This window comes from Zygosaccharomyces rouxii (assembly GCF_000026365.1).
Source record: "Zygosaccharomyces rouxii strain CBS732 chromosome G complete sequence".
Classification (NCBI taxonomy): Eukaryota; Fungi; Ascomycota; class Saccharomycetes; order Saccharomycetales; family Saccharomycetaceae; genus Zygosaccharomyces; species Zygosaccharomyces rouxii.
This window is the reverse complement of record NC_012996.1, coordinates 777,661-795,119: the sequence shown is the minus strand read 5'-3', so window position 1 is coordinate 795,119 and position 17,459 is coordinate 777,661. Positions and strand designations below refer to the sequence as shown.

Below are 17,459 nucleotides of genomic sequence, written 5' to 3'. Positions count from 1 at the left end.
AGATAAAAAACAGACTATCTTAGAATCCCATTGAAGACTAAGAATTGCTTTAACATGGATTCTGGAGGTTGGATCGTATACTGTTGTATCTTCTTCATACTTTTGGGAAAAGTTTTGGAGTATACATCCTCATACCAAGACAAATGGTTCACAAAGTTAACGTTGACACCTGAAGCTCGTAAATTGAATAGTCAATATCATGAACTTCTGTCAGAGCGTCTAAGGTTGCAAGAAGAGAACCACTCAATTTCTGCACAGGATAACTATGCTCGTTGGACAAAGAATAACCGCAAATTGGGCGAATTGGATAAAAAACTGGGCACTATTCGTGATAAATTGCAGGAGACCAACACTTCTTCCAAGAAAGTTTTTGGCAGAGTTAAATTAATTGGCCTGACTATACCGTTCTGGATCCTCAAGATATGGCAAAGAAGCCATGTGGTTTACCATTTTCCCAAGCAGGATCTTTTCCCCAAATTAGTGACAGGAGTTTGGGCTCGTGGTTGGCTGTATCTAGCATTGGGACCATTACAATATTTGAGAAATGGATCTCTGAACATTCAAGATTACGCACCCCATGGTGTTTCTTTGGGAATCTGGATTTGGGCATTGCAAGCGACCATAAATACACTTGAATTTTTGGTCAAACAAGTGATCTTGGAAAAACCAGTGAGTCCACCACCACAGAAGTCCAAATCTGCAACCAAAGCAGAAACCAAGAGACCAGAGAAACTTGAAATCACCGATGACAAAGTTGAATTAGACTAAATAAAAAAAATTAATTACAAATACGTACAATTCATTTAAACCTCAGGAGATCACCACACGATCTGACTTCTCTTTCGTTTCTCTTGAAGATGCTACGTCTTGCGTTGGAACTAGGGTCAAGCAGTTGCGCCAGCGCGGCCAATCTTTCCCTTCCTTGCAATACAAGTTTATCACCGTAAGCATGAAATAATTTGTACAATAGGAAATGTAGCCACAATAAATTGGTTCTTGGCTCGTAATTATCCCATGATGTTTCAGATAAAATCGCTCTCATTAAATTGTAAACGTCGAATTGGTAATCGCCACCGCCTTGGAAAAATAATGGATGATCTAATCTAGTGAATAAAGTTTCTTTACGCGATGCCCAATAAGCTCTTGCACCTTTCAAGTCGCAAAGCGTAACGTTAAGATGGTCGTCCACTAATATGTGGTCCAAACTCAAGCTTCTGTGCTCGAATTCAAACTTAGTCTCTGCCACGTAAAGTGTGGTGACTACTTGCCAGAATATTTTTAAAGCTTGCGGCCAAGTATTCAACTTGATTTGTGACAACGGTGTACCATTATCACGGAGAATGATAAGCAAATACAACTTACCTTCTGTAGTAGAAGCAGTCTCTTCATCAAAAATTGGTCTTTCTCTAATCACAAAAGATCTTAGCAGATAGGGCAGACCAGTGGTACCTTTAGAAAGGCGTAACATTTTCAATTCGTGCAAACACATAGATTTCGAATAAGTAACATCTTCCAAAGTTTCCAGCGGTAGTTTTTTGTAAATCACGTTTGTACCTTCACTCTGTGCTCTCCAAACATGAGTTGATAGTTCCGTTGCATTTTTTAAAACCGGTATGTAGTCATCATCGTATGGCAACTCTTTGCTAACGTCACAATATTCTAATATTTGCTGTAAGACGACCTCATCGTAATCTTTCATCATAATGGGCAAAGATGAATGCAATGATAACAATGAAGATGAATTTCTTAGCTTAGTTTTAATTTTATCTCTTGACATTTGATCAACTACCGGTAATGAGATCTTGGGATGATGAGAGTGAGAACCTGAAGAAGAGATGGAACCCTCTTCCGCCATGTTATTAGATTTCCTTCTTGTCTTAAACCTCTGTAATGAGGATTGTGAAGATTTATGCTTTAAACTTGACTGTGAGGAACGATGCTTTAAATTACCTAGGGAAAGGTTTGATGAAGACAACCTTTTGGACAAGCTGTTAGAAATCGATGAACTGTTGTCTTCAAAAGTACTATTGTTATTGGCATAGATTGCCTTGTGCAATTCTGAGAATGAACTTTTGGTTTTAGTAGTTGGATCGGTGGGAGGTCCCACTAAAGAATGTGTAGAAAGAGGTCTGGATATCGTTCTATCACGAATGCTATTACCACTTCTCTGCCAAAATTTCCATTTAGAACTCGATGTGAGCGATGATAACGAGCTAATTGACGGCGAATGAGTGTGTAATCTGGATTGTCTTCTTGGCATTTCGGTCTTTCCTAAGAAAGCAGAGTTCCTTTGACTTGATGGAGTCTCCACATTAGTATTACGTCTTTCCTTGAGCGGTTGTCCTCTGGTAGATGCCGTGGAAGGAACTTTAGCGCTTTCTTGCTTCTTTTGAGGGTAGTGATTTTCCTTGTTTTCATCATTTAATGCGATCAGCCCGAATAGTTGTTTCAACGAAGAACCTGTTGATGACCTTTTGGAAGTCGGACTATGTTCGAAATGTTGATCTATTGAAATTCTCTTGTGTGACGAAACAGATCCTGATCCTTGAGTGGGGACTCTTCTAACAAACTTATCCTTTTCCTTTTCGTCCCTTTTCGCATCTTTATCCTTTGAATCTGTGAATGATGACAGTGTTGACCATCTTTTCTTCGCGTTGTTAGATGATGTTGATGAATGATTAGAGATGAAAGACCATCTTTTTTTCTCATCCTTATTCGATTTCGTTGTAGCTGGTGATCTAACGGATCCGCTAACCCTTGGAGAATTCGGCACTGGGGTCTTGTTGTTATTAGCACCATAGTTATTGTTATTGTTATTGCTATGGCTAGTATCTTGGTTGAGGATGTTGAGATTACTACTATTGCGAACTCCTAATGGTGTAATATTAGCCTTTGGTGTTGCCTCTAGGGATTCATCATCTGAGGCAGCTTCATCTGTCGAAGAATCGTAATCATCTTCATTATCAGAAACCACAAGTGCAATGAATCTTCTGTCATCCGCGAACTCACCAAATGATGAATCCAGGTCCATTGCCATGATCCTTTCTTTCTTGTTATTCTTAGTGTTGCGACAAAAGACAACAAATTCTCGAGAGCTCAGAGACTTCAGATGAACAAGTGAAAGAACAAGATTAAGTTAAGTTATGCTGATGGACTCAAATGTTAGTGCAATGTTAATGATGATCAGTACTAGTGCTGAAAAACCTTTTTAGATTGAGCGCAAGGAAAACAACAACCGAGAGATCAGTATATTTTTATTATTCCATTATTCATGGTAAAATATGCAGCCCGATTCAAAAATTCAATGGGGAAAGATTCCTACAAGGGAATCTGAGGGTCCGCACTCCTCTTTTCCGTTTTTTCACATTCTGGCTAATAGGGCATAAGAATCAATAGCTTCCCATTGACAATAATACCGGACTAGGTGTATTTTGCTAATCGCATCTCGAAAATGCTTTGTTTTTGTTTTCTTTTTAACCCATTGGATAACCTTTTAAGTGAAGCACCTGACTCTTTAGAGCTTGAATGCGCAAATTGTGGTGCATCCATGAGATCTCGGTTCTCCTGACCTTCCATTTTGTTTGTTTATTTGTTGTTGTTGTTGTTGTTGTTATTTGTAATTTGGAAGTTGGTGTTGGTGTCTTCAAGTTCTGATGAAGTATTTCGCGATTTGTCCGGACTTCCATGGAGGCTCGGACAGATAAGATATCTAGGACCAAAGCGGCTAGAGGTGCTATTCTGCTATATCAGAGATAACGATTTAATCACAGCTGAGATTTTTACATGGTTCTCAGTAGTTTTAAAACTATTTCTTTAGTATGATGAAAACCTACATGTCCCTGGTTCAATTCTCGTGGGAAGCAAAATAATCAATTTTTTTTGTCGGTCTCTTACCAAGAATACTGATGAAAGGTGCACGACAAGAATGCATCGACTAGAGGACTACAATATCCACAAGAAGTCCTCACATCTTGCATGTAGCAAAGTGTAAGAGTATTACTACAATGTACGGTGCTCTCAAAAAAATACTGAAGACAGAATTGATTCCTTTACAAGATATTTCACCTAAGCATCCGCAATGTTTCTTGATGATGCTCAAACGTAATCTAATAATCGAAGTTTTCACACAACAACCCACGTAAAGCGACAGATACATGAAGAACATCTGTTTCTCTATCTGACTATCGAAGGTAATTATACTTCCCTATGAAACGGTGCCATGTTAACGATCAAGTAGCCAAAACATGGCAGGTAGTCCAGTTGCGATCTTAGCATCTGACCGTAAGTTAGTAGTTTATTAACGATAATAGCTTAACTGGTAATTGAAATAAATATCTTATAAAGCTACATGCGGATGGGTCCTGGGATCTCGTCTTGCTCCTGTCCGGCTGGTATATCTTGTCCTACAGTCGGAATTAATTTTGAAGAAAAGTGGTATAAATTTCTAGAGGTTTTTTAATATTGTAAGATGTCCTAACATGAAATGAAAACCGCTAAATTATTATGCTATAATTTTTCAAAAATTGGTATTATCTTTTAACATTTTCTGTCGTCGGTTCCCGGACACTGTTCTTTTCCTCGGCTACCCCGGACAGCATTTTAGCTGGTCTAGCCTAAGGCTTCTGATATGAAAGACTATATACTAGGGAAAGAATAAAAATATACAGATCTCAGGAGCCTCATTGAACTTCGTCAAGCATGGATATGAGTCATTCAAACCCCTCTAATGAACCTCATGCAGATCCTGTTACCCAAGATACAAGAGACAAAGAAATCAAGGTGAATGACGTGGAATCAAGGCAGGTAGCCAATTCTGATGAAATAGCAGATGAACACAAGGGAGATACTCAGCAAGAACAAGAGAGCGATAGCGATGATTTTGGTAGTTTTTCAGATGCATCTATTGAACAAGAAGAGGAACATATAGCGGAAGAAGTGTCACAAGAACTCGATGACGACTCAAATAATGTGGAGAAATATCTCGATCAAATACTACCACTCGATGACAGTATACCGAAAGAACCACTACCCAATGTTGAATTGGATACATTGATACAAGATGAAAGACCAAGGATCATTTACGAACAGCTAGTACTGCTACGAACGGTTTTAAGACCCTTCATTTGGGATAAATCACATATCAAATCTAACCTTTGGCACATTTTAAGAATACCTGAAAGAACAATACCAAATAAACAGGAACTTGGACGCGAGCCGTTGAATGATAGTCTTTTCATTGCGTTGCTTAATATGCTTGATGACAATAAAAGTCGTTCGCAGACAGCACTAAGAGATCAATTAGGAATCAATTATTCACCACCATTAGCACCGATTTTCTTGCAAGAGGAAGTTGAAAAGCAAGAGGAAAAAGAGATTCCTGGACTTTTAGCCATATCGCCGGATGAAGTAGAAAATTTACAGGGGTATCACGATAAATTATGCCAATCAATTGATCTCTTATTGATCAAATTACAAGAGTCACGAGCTGAACAAATCGATTTGGTTAAGGATAAGACGACTTTTGAAAATGTGGTTACGAATCTAACTGGCCATACGCAAAGACTTTATAGAGATGAAGTGGCATTTTACAATAAACATAAAAATAAAAATAAGAGAAAAAATAGATTCAGTTGGGTTGGACACTAAAGGACACTTTCTTCTATATATACGAGTTTATAGTTATTATTTTATAAATCTTAGACTCTTAAATCTAAGTCGGGTTTCTTGAAATTCTTCTTTTTGTTTGATTTAGTAGTACTTCTTTCGTAATCACCTGCATCCTTGAGGGATCTACCTTCAGAATCTTCTTTCTTCAATTGGTATAACCTAACTAACCAATTTTCAGATGTGAAAACTTCTTCGAAATAATCTAATGGAAGGACATCACTTGGTAGAATAGTTTGACCACGCACTTTATCAATACCTTGACCACCAAACAATTCGGGGTATCCTTGATAAGACATTTTGTACATCAGACATTCTTTCATAGTTTGTGATGCTGAAGAATCCACACGGTATTCACCTGTGGCACTGAAATAATTTCGTTCATTAATTTCGTCTGGCCATATACCTTCACTAATCCTTACCATCCATAAGAATTTATTGACATCATCACCACTGAAACCTAATAGACCACCAAAGATGACTAGCACGTAATCAGCGTCTAATTGTTTTAAAATTTCATAGGATTTTTCCTCTGGGGATGCCATTGCCTTACCAACAAGTGCAATATGTGTATTGTTCCAGGTGTTATTGTCAACTAGTGTAGTTCTATCGGCCATACCACCAATTTGGTAACCATAATCCCACCATGAAGCAATCTTTGCATCTTCTTCGGTGTTTAATCTTAACCAGTAGTAGGCTTCACGGAAATCATCAATTAAAACGGTACGACCGTCGTAGGTAGTCGATGGCAAAACAACTGATGGTGAAGAATAAGCCATCTTATTAACCCAAGTACAGTGGAAAACAAATAGCACCAAATAAAAGATAAAAGTTGATGAAACCAATAGACGTGACACTAGATTACTGACGTTAACCTTTTTGTTTTTCATAGTGTGAGAGAAATCCAAATACACGTCAAATATCTTAGATAGTGCCACCGCAGCTGCAACACATATCACCGGTGTCAAAGTCAACATTAATCTGATCATAACACCAGCAAAGTACGAACATAGAACTGAGTAGACAATGACAAAAACGTGTTCATCCTTCAAGTCTAAGAATAATAGGAAAACACCCGCTGGGAATAACCAGATGAGGAAATGAGTATCGAAGAAGAAAGCAGGCCATGCAACAGGTTGATGTTCGGAGACAGATGCAATGATAGGGATGTGGATCTTGGCATAGTTAGTATCCCAAAGAGAGTAAAATCTACCAGTCCATGGAGCAATGAAACCGAAATAAGTCAAAGCGAATAGAGCTGCAACACCGACAACAAGGATCAATGCAAGGGAAACTATCATAACAACTCTGAATTTATCGGATGAAACTTTAGTCTTGACGAAATGACCAAATGCCACTAGTTGCAAAAGACCGAAAACACCAAGTGCGGCCATGTGGTCATTAGATCTAATTGGTAAAAACCCAACAAATGGAATTTGCATAGATGCCAAAGTACCAATTGCATACCAAGTGGTGTAGGCTGAATATAGTTTGGCATTGTAACGACCCATCAAGATGAGAATAAAAATGTGTAGAGGGATCAAATTGGTAATAAACACGTAACCACCCCATGCTGAAACCATGTAGAAATAGAATAATGCGGTTAAAGTTGCGTGCAAAATAGAACCTGTCTTTTGAGCTTTAATCCAGAACATGAAAGTAACCATTAAAAGGGTAATTGCAATAGCTTCGTTATCGTAAGAACCTGCAACTGATCTAGAAATGTAACCTGGCACAATCGCCATAAAGGCGGCCGCCAACAGACCTGCACCACTATCCTTGATCTCTTTAGTAAAATGATAAGTAGCCAATGCAGTAATCCCCGAGAAAGCAGGTGCAAACATAACGCAAACGTTTCTAATATCAACTGGTAAACCAATACGCTTCAATAAATGCCATACAGCACCACTTGTTGTCATCAATCCTGGATAAAGGGTACCACCAGTGACTCTACCTAGTGGATACCATGTTCTATCGTCGAACCAATTCAAAAATTCCAAAAAGGAATGTGTAACCAAATATTTGGTAGCTCTAAAGTTAAACCATGGATCGAATTCGTGAATAATTGATTCAAATCTAATAACGGAGAACAATCTTGAAGATACAGCTGCACCAAATATAGCCAAAAAGATAGTAAATGTGAGTACTGTTTGAACCCATCTAACGAGTGAACTTTTCCCCGTAAGCACTGGAGTCTTGGCACTCTCGGCAATTGTACTTTTGCCTGTCGTCACCATCGTGAAATCAAGACAAGCAATTGATTCAATAAAGGTGATTAGAAAAGACAATTGGTGAACTCTCCTTAGTAGCCCATCAATATAACAACTATATGTTTCGTGTAGTGGTAGCCCTTCGGCCTGTTTCATGGCTTTGATATTCGACAGCCTGTCGAAGAAACGGAGGAAAAAAACCTCCTAAAAAGGAAACTTGTACGGGTAACCTGCAGAAGCCGATATCACATGATATTCACATGACACATCTCTAATCACGTCACACGGTGTAAATCATCTCCTACGGAGATAAGAGAATTGCATGTGACGTAATTAATTATTTTGGTATTATTCCTTTATTTTGTGCCTTCCTAAAAGACGTGTTACGTCTGAAAAGGGTAGGGCAACGAATAACCATTTTCGTCATGTTTCGGAGTCCTCGAGAATAACCAAGAAAATCTTGGTGTACCGGACTAAATTACGCGTATCCGCTATACTAACAGTTCTAATAGCACCGCGCTCGACGACCGCTAGCGTATCTCTACATTTCTCGAGCAGCTCCTGTCTGCTCGAGCACTTCCTCTCATGCATTATGCTCCGGACAGTACTCCCCTGCATACAGTACTCACAACCAGCCCCTACCAGTCCAGCAGCCCCTCTATTCGGACAGCTTTTGTATTCGGTTGCCTGCTCCCAAAAGGGAAAGTATTCCTAATTCGCTCAATCGGCGAAAAAAGAAGAAAAGGCCCAATCAAAAAAAGAAACCTGTTTCTGTATTTCTCATCGACAAGCGAGCGATAAGAGAGTATAAGCAGAGTCAAGCAAGTCAGTGTTCTAAAGGTTAATACTCCTGAATACCTCTTACAATAGGTTAAAGTAGGAGTATTGTCATTGCAAGGGAAGTCTTTCATTTTGTTTGGCAAGTCTCCGTAGTTTTTAAGAGAATCGCATTTCAAAGGCAAGCTTCTAGACTAGAGAAATAAGTTGGCCGCAAATACGATACATGGTTAGGAAATTTTAAGAATTAACGAGTCATAGGATGAGCAGTATTCATAGTCAGGCAAGCGATACTCTGCCTCAAGAAACTCAGGCAGCAACACCACCAGCCCAACAACAACAATACAACAGGGGTAAGACCCCAGCCATACGAGAGGAGAACGAAGAGGAAGAAGACGGTGACGCAAGTAATGACGCGATCAACCGTGATGACAAGCCCTCACCAAAAGCCAATTCAACGAGGTCTTCATCCTCGTCAAATGCTGTTAGTTCAAGTAATGGTGGTAAATCTATGTCTACGATAACTTTTGAAAAACAGAAAGTTGTACCACCAAGAGCAAGAACACATTCAGCTCAGAGCGTGCTTTCTACCATTTCACTACAACCTATGTTCCATCAACATGCTCACCAGAATCAGCAACAAAGTCAACAACCTCAGCAGACTAATGAAGATCAGAGAAACTTGAGTTGTACTAACTTAGCTAGGATCAATCAACAGATTCAGTCACCTGCGATGTCTTCCATACGTAAGAAAGGCGTCACTAATAGTGTTACAAGTGGCAGGATTAGTGATGAAGACTTAGAAATTGGACTGCGACTCCCGTTTACGGATGATAAGAGGTTGTATTTGGATGCGAATAGCGTTAAACAGAGACAGCAGCAGAAACAGAAACAATTACAAAAGAAGGATAATGCGTCTGTGAAGACTAATGGGTCGACAGTTGTGGAAAACGAAGAAGTGGAGGAAGACGATGTTGTTATGCAGAAGAGACTCACCGCGCAGGCGTTGAGAAAATTATCCAATCTAAGGGGAAGTTCGACCATGGGGGTTGGGATTAATCAAGCCTTGATTAACAACGACAACAACAATAATTCTAATAACGGTAACAACAATAGCTTGTCCTATGGTGATGGAGATGGCAGGACCATTGATGAAGGCAGTCAGGATTTAGAAGCTATGACACATCTGAAATTCGGTAATAAAAAAGTGTTTTTGGATTCCTTCCCACAGGGAAGCAATAACAACAATAATTACTACAGCAGTAACAATAATAATAATAATAATAATAACGTTGCTGCAAGCTTGGTTACACAGCAACCGTCGCTTCAAAGCATCAGAAAGGCATCCTTAGAGGTAATCCAACAACCAGGTCAACAACTTAATACACAACAAAAAGTGGGAGTACCACCTACAAGTGGTACAACACCCACAAATGCTTCTTCTAGAAGGTGTGTAAAACAGATAAACAATCCCAAGAAACCACTTTATTTGCCAGCTGTACTAAGGGACGTTTCAGAGACAAATTTAACAAATGAGGATTTTGTAAGGCCACCATCACCACCACAATCTTTGGTTTCTAATAATCAGACGATAACCTCGCGCAATTTGCACCAACAGGCTCAACATTCCAGTCAAAATACTAGTGCTTCGTCCACGGCAAGTATCCATTCTTCAAGTTCATCCGTGATGGAATCCTGTCGTCGTCAAATTGCACTTTGGTTTTTTCCCAATGGTGAATACAGTTCAATGGAAAATCGCTGGAGTCAACTGTTAGATCCTCCTGCTCCGCCAACCAAACGTCATTGGCTGCATGATAACAAGAGAGGTTCTTGTCATTACTGCCATAAATTGTTTACATTTTGGGAACGGAAACACCATTGTAGACATTGCGGTGATATTTTTTGCCAACAACACTTAGGTCATTGGCTTTACTTAAATAGTGATGCAAGTTTTATCATTGGTGGTGGTGGTTTAGGTACACTGTCAAAGATATGTGATGGATGTTTAGAAGAATATGAAAATGTGGTAAAGAATCCAAAGTGGAAGAGCCAAAAATTGGGTAATTTCAATCAACACGGTGGTTTGGTTGAGCCGACAAGAGCAGCAGCAGCAGCAGCAACACCACCTAAAAATGTGGAAGGTATTAATGTTCAAAATGATGATTCAAAGGGAGATTTCATCGGTAGTGTTGCAGGGTCGGTACCTGCAGATTGGAATTGGAGTAGTTTTTGAAATTTTGTTCTTATTTATATTAGAAATCGTATTATTATCATCTGTAACTTTAACTAAACAGATTGTAAGATAAATTAATGAAAAAGACAAATGACTTGAGCAAATGACTTTTATTGCAAATGACTTTTTTTTTTTTTTTTTTTTTTTTTTTATTTAATTTATAAACTTTAATTTTAAATATAAACATGACTCATATTGTTGGATCAAAGATAAAGATTATGCTTTGTCATTAGAATCACTCAACGGAAAAAATTGAGATGCATGACTTTATTCGCTGTCATCAGCATCATCATGATTATTACCTTCGTGATCCTCCACACTTCTTTTCTCCCATATCGCTTGTACAATCTTGCTACTAACTCCGTCCTTGGCACCAATTTTTTCTTCAACAGCGAATTCGGAACCTGACGACATATCTGCGGATGAAGTGGACCCTTCAGATATTAAATTTGCAGGATTTGAAAAAATAGGGATGTTGGATAGTGAATTTTCACTATTGACAAGGGATACTGCATCTGAATCGGTGCTGTGACCATCGTTTTCATTTTCTTCCCTTTCAGCCGTTTTAGCTCTTTCGGCTCTTTTCACCTCATGCTTAATCTTCTGCTTCTTGAGTAATCTTCTCCTCTTCAACTCTGCTGTCCTTCTATCTTCTTCTTCATCATCCAATTCGTATTTATGACGTAGAGTATCTGCATCAAAATCTGGGAAGAGTTCGGGCCCTATAGTATTAATCAATTCAGTAATCTTTTCAGCAAGGGCGTGGCGTTCCTTTTGTAAGTCTCTAAGACCTTGCGGGGTTGTGATTGACAAGTATAGCGGCCTTAGTGACTTAAAGATATCCATACCGATGTCACCAACAAGTAATGCGGAGTAAGTGACAGCAGAACAAGCGAAGTAGGAAATTACGAAGGTGAGTATTTTGTTACCGGGGAATCTGTGTCTTAACAAATAAGAGATCATAATGGACCACAACGTGTATAGTAATGGTGCCAACCCCATACCAATTAAAATTTTCCAAGTAGCAATGACATCATTGGCCTTAATCTTAACAGTTGATGCAGCAAGAGCCTCCCTGGCCTTTTGCTTAGAGATTCTCTTGGCAACAATGAAAATAGGCAAAAACATAATAATACCTGGCAATGCAAAAGCCAACATAACCAGTAGACGTAGAGATCTGAAGCATAGCAACCATAGATTCTTAGCAAAACTCATTCTATCACGCATCACCAAGTGGTCTGGAATGTTGTAGTGACTGAGATGAGCATTGTAAGTCATGATTTCTTTCTTCAAACTGATAATACGAGGATCCTCTCTATAGGTTTGATATCCTTTGACGAGTCTTCTATTCATTTCCACGACCATCGACAATGGTAAACGGGAAGATAAGTGACCGGCATACAATCTTCTCATTGCTTGCACGACTATCAAAGTTTCATAATCAGAACAGGTAACGGTAACAGCTTTCAACCCTTCAGAAATTGTGTCTAACATTTCTTTAACGGCTTCGCGGTTAGTTTCAGGGCTTCTGTATTTTTCAACCAGTTCATGTGGGATTGAAATAGGATTCCCGAATTCAACAACGGCCCTTGATCTGAATTTGTGAGGATGGAAATAATTCATACCACAGGGAACAATCTTCACATTCGATTCAGGGTGTTTGTCCATACAACCAAGTGCCATAATAGCAACACCGGCTTTTAATGGTAAAAGATCTGTTCTGTCGTGAGAACCACCTTCAGGGAAAATACCAATGCATTGGTTACTAGCCAAATGTTCAAAAACTTTATGATACACAAGTGATTGATTCACTTTGTCGGCATATTTAAAAGAAGTACCCTTGGTCAAAATACTTTTGACTTCAGGTTTATTCATTTTAAATTCCTTACGAAGGGTTAATTCAGTTTCACTTTCAATTGAATCGATTTCCACATTACCTAATGATTTAGGCAATCCAATTAATCCTTTTGGCTTAAAGTCAGTTAAGAAAGAGGTACCATGACCAATTAACTTTCTTGGATTTTCAGGGTCAATGGTAATCTTACCCTTGGCGGGTTTCAAATTATCTTGAGCTCTAACGACACCAATGGACATAACACAACGTGAGAAGAAACCAATTGCCCTTCTTTTCAAAGATTTTTCAGCAACTAAAAATGAAATTCTTCTATTGACAACTTTTTTAACTTGACCCATCAAGATAACAGGATCAACGAATTGATTGGCGTGAGGTGCTGCAACAAAGATAACCGGACCTTGTCTGGGAACTTTATAGCCACCACGGGTTCTAATCTCTCTGAAGAAACAGTCAAAGATATTCAATAACATTCCCAGAATAATATTGTAGATTAAAATTCTGTAGAACGGTTGTTTATGAGGGTGGGCTTCATTCCCCTTATCTTTGTCTTCTTTCTCCTCATTAGTACTACTTTTGCTGCTTGGAGAAGTAGCTGGCTCCAAATCTCTTGCAATTAATTCAGTATCACCACTGGTAGTGCTAAACCCAGTAGTAGATGAGCCACCGGTAGTTTTTTCATCAACTGGCATCATTGGGTAATCTTAGCCACGGTAGTTCCTTAAAGTGCCTTATCAAAAAGTATATGAATTTTAGGGTACTCTAATAATATAACGGCGACCCGAATACCAGCTAGCCAAGACTTCTCTTATATCTATTAACCTTTTTAGTTGACTGGTATAATGTGAGTTAAATAAAGTTCAGTTTAAAAAAGCTGGAGAAAGGGCTCGCTTTTAAGCTTATGCGACAAATATCGGTCTGATACACTACATAAAAAAAAAAAAAAACAAATATTTTGAATTTTATAGAGATCTGAAGAATCGTGGGAGCATTTATAGTAGATTCAAATTATAGGGTATTTTTTCCTCTACAAAAAGGTATGTGCTTGGTATGTTCCTGTACCGCACCTCTTCCTCAGACTTTTCATGAATTGTTCAGGTTTTTCCATCTTAAACCCTTCAAATTGTAGTTCCTTGATTTTAAGTGCATCTGAATGGCATTGAACGTAGATGTGTTGGTCTTTGTCATTGTAGATAAATTCTCCTGCCTTTGAAAACGGTAGAAAATCCGCTCTTTCGAAGTTGTGGAAGATTATTCTTTTAACAGGAGTCTCATCCACCATAGTCTTTGATTTATTTTCATCGACTTGCTTGAAAACATATGGAGGTCCCAAAGTTTCTAATTTCGTTATGGCAGTCTCTGCTGTGTCTTGTGGCCAGTGTAATCGTCTCATTTCAGAAGTTATCTTAGATGCATAGCACGAATTATAAGGAGGGTTTAAAGCAGGCGGACTAGCATATAATTTGTCATTTATTACATGCTTGAGTAAAGATCCTCCTTGTAGACCCAATTGATCCATTAGGGCGGCTGTTCGTTTTGGGAAACCGGGCTCGAATTCAGATACAGTACGATTTTGGACCAAATTTTGAACTTTGAGAGGTATAGTCTGGGCAACAATGGACCCATGATCAAATTTATGTGGATGCAGAGTTTGAATTGTAACACCAGTATACCTGTCTTGATTCAGAAGAGTGTATTGGATGGGGGATGCACCTTTGTAACGGGGTAAAAGTGAGGGATGGACATTTAGGGAATACGGTACTTGTTCTAAAAGTTGTGCAGGAATTAGTCTACCAAAAGATACCGCTATAATCATGTTAAACTCGTGTGATTTAACTAAGTCAATGAGTTGTAACATGTCCTCACGAGAATCACAGTGCCGTGCAGGTGGTAGCCCTAGTTGATCAGCAACATTTACAATGGGTACATTTTTCTTTATAGATTTGGATCTCCCGCACCATTTAGGTGGTCTTGTCACTAGTTGTAGTTTGTCCACAGATCGACCCTTCAACTCGTTCAATGCTCTTAACGAATGGATGCTGAACTCATCACTACCAAAATAAAGAACGTTCAAAGAGTACCACCTTCTACCTATCGACCTCCATATCAAATTCATTTCCCTATTTAATATTCATGTATGCGCTTCTTGTAGAATTACAAGACGAAGATATCTTCAATCTATAATCCATCAACAAATCCAATGGATCCATCCACCAGACTCGAACAAAGAAGGCTTAAATTCTCAAAGGATGCCAGTAAGAAAATTCTTGATGATCCCTTGAGTGATAAATCGTTGATTAGCAGGGGTTCCGATTTAAGCATTTTACAGAAAGATCAAACCGCTAGGGAACAATTACTATCGAGAATAAAAAAGTCGCAAGATAAGCATACAGTTGATCATGGCTTGAGAAAACTGAGAGAAGCTATTGTAAGTGTTTTTAATGATAGTAGAGATGATCCTACTCTCATAGCATTCGTATACGAAGTCTATCAGTTGTCATATGATTATTTCTTCAGAGAACAAGATTTCACTAAGTTAGGCAATTTGGTACTCAATTTTATGTTTCAAAAGTTCCCTGCTGACTCACATTTCCAGCAACTGTATGCCCTCTATTCATCGCATGTCGAGTCGAATCTATCGAAATGTATCTCTATCTTAGCAAATAACCGCCGCCCATCTATCACAGTGCAAGAAAGACAATTGATTCGTCTCTCGAGTATCTATCTGATAAATCTCGAATCACCTTCGCAATGGTTTTTCATATTGTCCCATCTACCCAGGAGGCAAATACAATTCCTTACATCGATCGCGGCCTTCCAACATATGAAAGAGAGGTGCTATAAGTACATCAAGACATGCTACAATCAAGTAACACTGGATTATGTTTTAGATAGCTGGTTCTACAACATGGTTGGAAATTCTGATATACCTAACGATTGGCCTTTAGAATCCATTGGTGGGGTACAAACACTCGTCCTAAAGAGAGGTACCAAAACATGACCTGCAGAAAGTATATATCAGTCCAATTGATACGAATTCAGACCTAATTGTCCATAATACCAGAGATTTTAACCGCCTCATCTCTAGTGAGTCACTTTTCACGCTCCGCTTGTAGCTGGTTCGGTCGATTATTTTTTTTTCAGCAGAACAAGGTTAAAGGCAAGTTTACCGAACTTTGGAGTACTTTTAAAGATTGATATCAACAACTATCTAAAAGTTCTTTAAATTGCATTGAGGTGTCGTTGGTAATTGGAGAAGTTATTGTCCAATATGTCTGGTGGTGAAGAGCTGTCAGAAATATTATCTATTAATATGAAATTAGATGAATTAGAATCAAAACTCTCATCTGGAGACAGTTCAAAAGAAAGTGTAATGGGAGCGATTAATGAAACTAAGGGGTCTATTCTTCCGATGAGACTGAAATTTAATGATTTTCTGCAGACGATGTCCTCTATTGATAAGATGCAAGAAGTTTCACCAGATGAAAAATTTTTATTGATCAAGAGTAAATTGTTAGAATTGACAAATAGTATGCAACAAGTTTCTGAAGAATTTACCAAATTGCAACCACTTTTTGATACTGTTCCTGAATATGCAGAAAGGTATGGTAATAAAAGGTATTTACCGCTAGAAACGCTACGATCAGCGACAAACGGGAATGGAAATGATTTCTCCGCACAACAACTAAATCAACCAAATCAACAAATACCTCAGTCACAACAATCTGTAATGGAATCACAACAAGCTCAACCACTACAGCAGCAGCAATTGCAGCAGCAATTGCAACAACAACAACAACTGCAACTGCAACAACAACAACTGCAACAATTTCAACTGCAGCAACAACAACAACAACAACAAATCAATGGAAATTCAGCACCTTCTGTCAATTCTGTTCAATCGAGAAAGAAAAGCAAATCAAATGCAGGAACTCCTGGTAGTAATGTAAACACACCATCTGGAGGGGTTACAATTAATAATGTTACACCATCTTCTAAAAAACCAAGAAAACCACGGCAACCGAAGAGAACCCCATCAGGTCTAAATATGGGTATGGGAATAGGATCTGTGCCAACACCAATAATGTCATCGTCAAATTTTACACCTCAGAATGTACAATCTCCAGCTATCGGTGGTGGTAATGTAATGAGTGCATCTAATGGTAATATTAATGGTAACGGGGGAAATTCAGTTCAATCGGTTAATGGTGTCCCACCAACAAGTACAATGAACACACCGATGAATAATGTGATGTCACCATTGGGTAACACACCCTCAGGGTTTGGTCTTTCGCAATCACATCCTCCACAACCCTTACCTCAGCAGTTAACACAACAATTATCACAACAATTGACACAACAGAGGCAACAACAAGTCCAGCAGCAACGACATCAACAGGCTCAGGCTCAGGCCCAGGCCCAGGCCCAGGCTCAAGCTCAGGCTCAGGCTCAGCAGCAGCAACAACAACAACAACAGGCTCAGCAGAATCCTTCTCAGCCGCAGTATGGTATGGCACCACACTCAGGACAGCTACCCCAGGCTCAAATTAATATGAATACTATAACACCGGCAAATATTTTGAGCATGAACATGGCAGCGGACAATCAACAGAATTGGGGAAGTCGGGGAGGAAAGGATTTCGACCCATTGGATATTAACAATTTGGATTTTGGTAATTTAAACATGGACTTCATATGACAGTTGTGTAATACAGTAGCAACA

The 17,459-nt window shown here is 38.9% G+C and overlaps 9 protein-coding genes across 9 annotated transcripts; 5 read left to right on the top strand and 4 right to left on the bottom strand.

The window, feature by feature from the left end:
* Positions 1-54: 54 nt before the first annotated feature.
* On the top strand, positions 55-768 carry GET1 (GET complex subunit GET1; the record flags this gene model as incomplete). Its single annotated transcript, XM_002498379.1, has 1 exon — positions 55-768. The coding sequence occupies one exon, from the start codon at positions 55-57 to the stop codon at positions 766-768; it is 714 nt and encodes a 237-aa protein (XP_002498424.1).
* Positions 769-799: 31 nt separating this feature from the next.
* Positions 800-3,037, bottom strand: ALK1 (protein kinase ALK1; the record flags this gene model as incomplete). The annotated part of the gene is made up of 1 exon (XM_002498378.1): positions 800-3,037. One exon carries the CDS (start codon positions 3,035-3,037, stop codon positions 800-802), a length of 2,238 nt encoding a protein of 745 aa, XP_002498423.1.
* A 1,661-nt stretch (positions 3,038-4,698) lies between these two features.
* LAA2 (Laa2p) lies at positions 4,699-5,646 on the top strand (the record flags this gene model as incomplete). The annotated part of the gene is made up of 1 exon (XM_002498377.1): positions 4,699-5,646. One exon carries the CDS (start codon positions 4,699-4,701, stop codon positions 5,644-5,646), a length of 948 nt encoding a protein of 315 aa, XP_002498422.1.
* A 50-nt stretch (positions 5,647-5,696) lies between these two features.
* On the bottom strand, positions 5,697-7,901 carry STT3 (dolichyl-diphosphooligosaccharide--protein glycosyltransferase subunit STT3; the record flags this gene model as incomplete). The annotated part of the gene is made up of 1 exon (XM_002498376.1): positions 5,697-7,901. The coding sequence occupies one exon, from the start codon at positions 7,899-7,901 to the stop codon at positions 5,697-5,699; it is 2,205 nt and encodes a 734-aa protein (XP_002498421.1).
* Positions 7,902-8,913: 1,012 nt separating this feature from the next.
* PIB2 (Pib2p) lies at positions 8,914-10,884 on the top strand (the record flags this gene model as incomplete). The annotated part of the gene is made up of 1 exon (XM_002498375.1): positions 8,914-10,884. One exon carries the CDS (start codon positions 8,914-8,916, stop codon positions 10,882-10,884), a length of 1,971 nt encoding a protein of 656 aa, XP_002498420.1.
* Positions 10,885-11,151: 267 nt separating this feature from the next.
* Positions 11,152-13,431, bottom strand: SCT1 (bifunctional glycerol-3-phosphate/glycerone-phosphate O-acyltransferase SCT1; the record flags this gene model as incomplete). Its single annotated transcript, XM_002498374.1, has 1 exon — positions 11,152-13,431. One exon carries the CDS (start codon positions 13,429-13,431, stop codon positions 11,152-11,154), a length of 2,280 nt encoding a protein of 759 aa, XP_002498419.1.
* A 332-nt stretch (positions 13,432-13,763) lies between these two features.
* FMT1 (methionyl-tRNA formyltransferase) lies at positions 13,764-14,852 on the bottom strand (the record flags this gene model as incomplete). The annotated part of the gene is made up of 1 exon (XM_002498373.1): positions 13,764-14,852. One exon carries the CDS (start codon positions 14,850-14,852, stop codon positions 13,764-13,766), a length of 1,089 nt encoding a protein of 362 aa, XP_002498418.1.
* An 84-nt stretch (positions 14,853-14,936) lies between these two features.
* On the top strand, positions 14,937-15,737 carry ZYRO0G09790g (uncharacterized protein; the record flags this gene model as incomplete). The annotated part of the gene is made up of 1 exon (XM_002498372.1): positions 14,937-15,737. The coding sequence occupies one exon, from the start codon at positions 14,937-14,939 to the stop codon at positions 15,735-15,737; it is 801 nt and encodes a 266-aa protein (XP_002498417.1).
* A 270-nt stretch (positions 15,738-16,007) lies between these two features.
* Positions 16,008-17,435, top strand: PGD1 (Pgd1p; the record flags this gene model as incomplete). Its single annotated transcript, XM_002498371.1, has 1 exon — positions 16,008-17,435. One exon carries the CDS (start codon positions 16,008-16,010, stop codon positions 17,433-17,435), a length of 1,428 nt encoding a protein of 475 aa, XP_002498416.1.
* Positions 17,436-17,459: the final 24 nt, after the last annotated feature.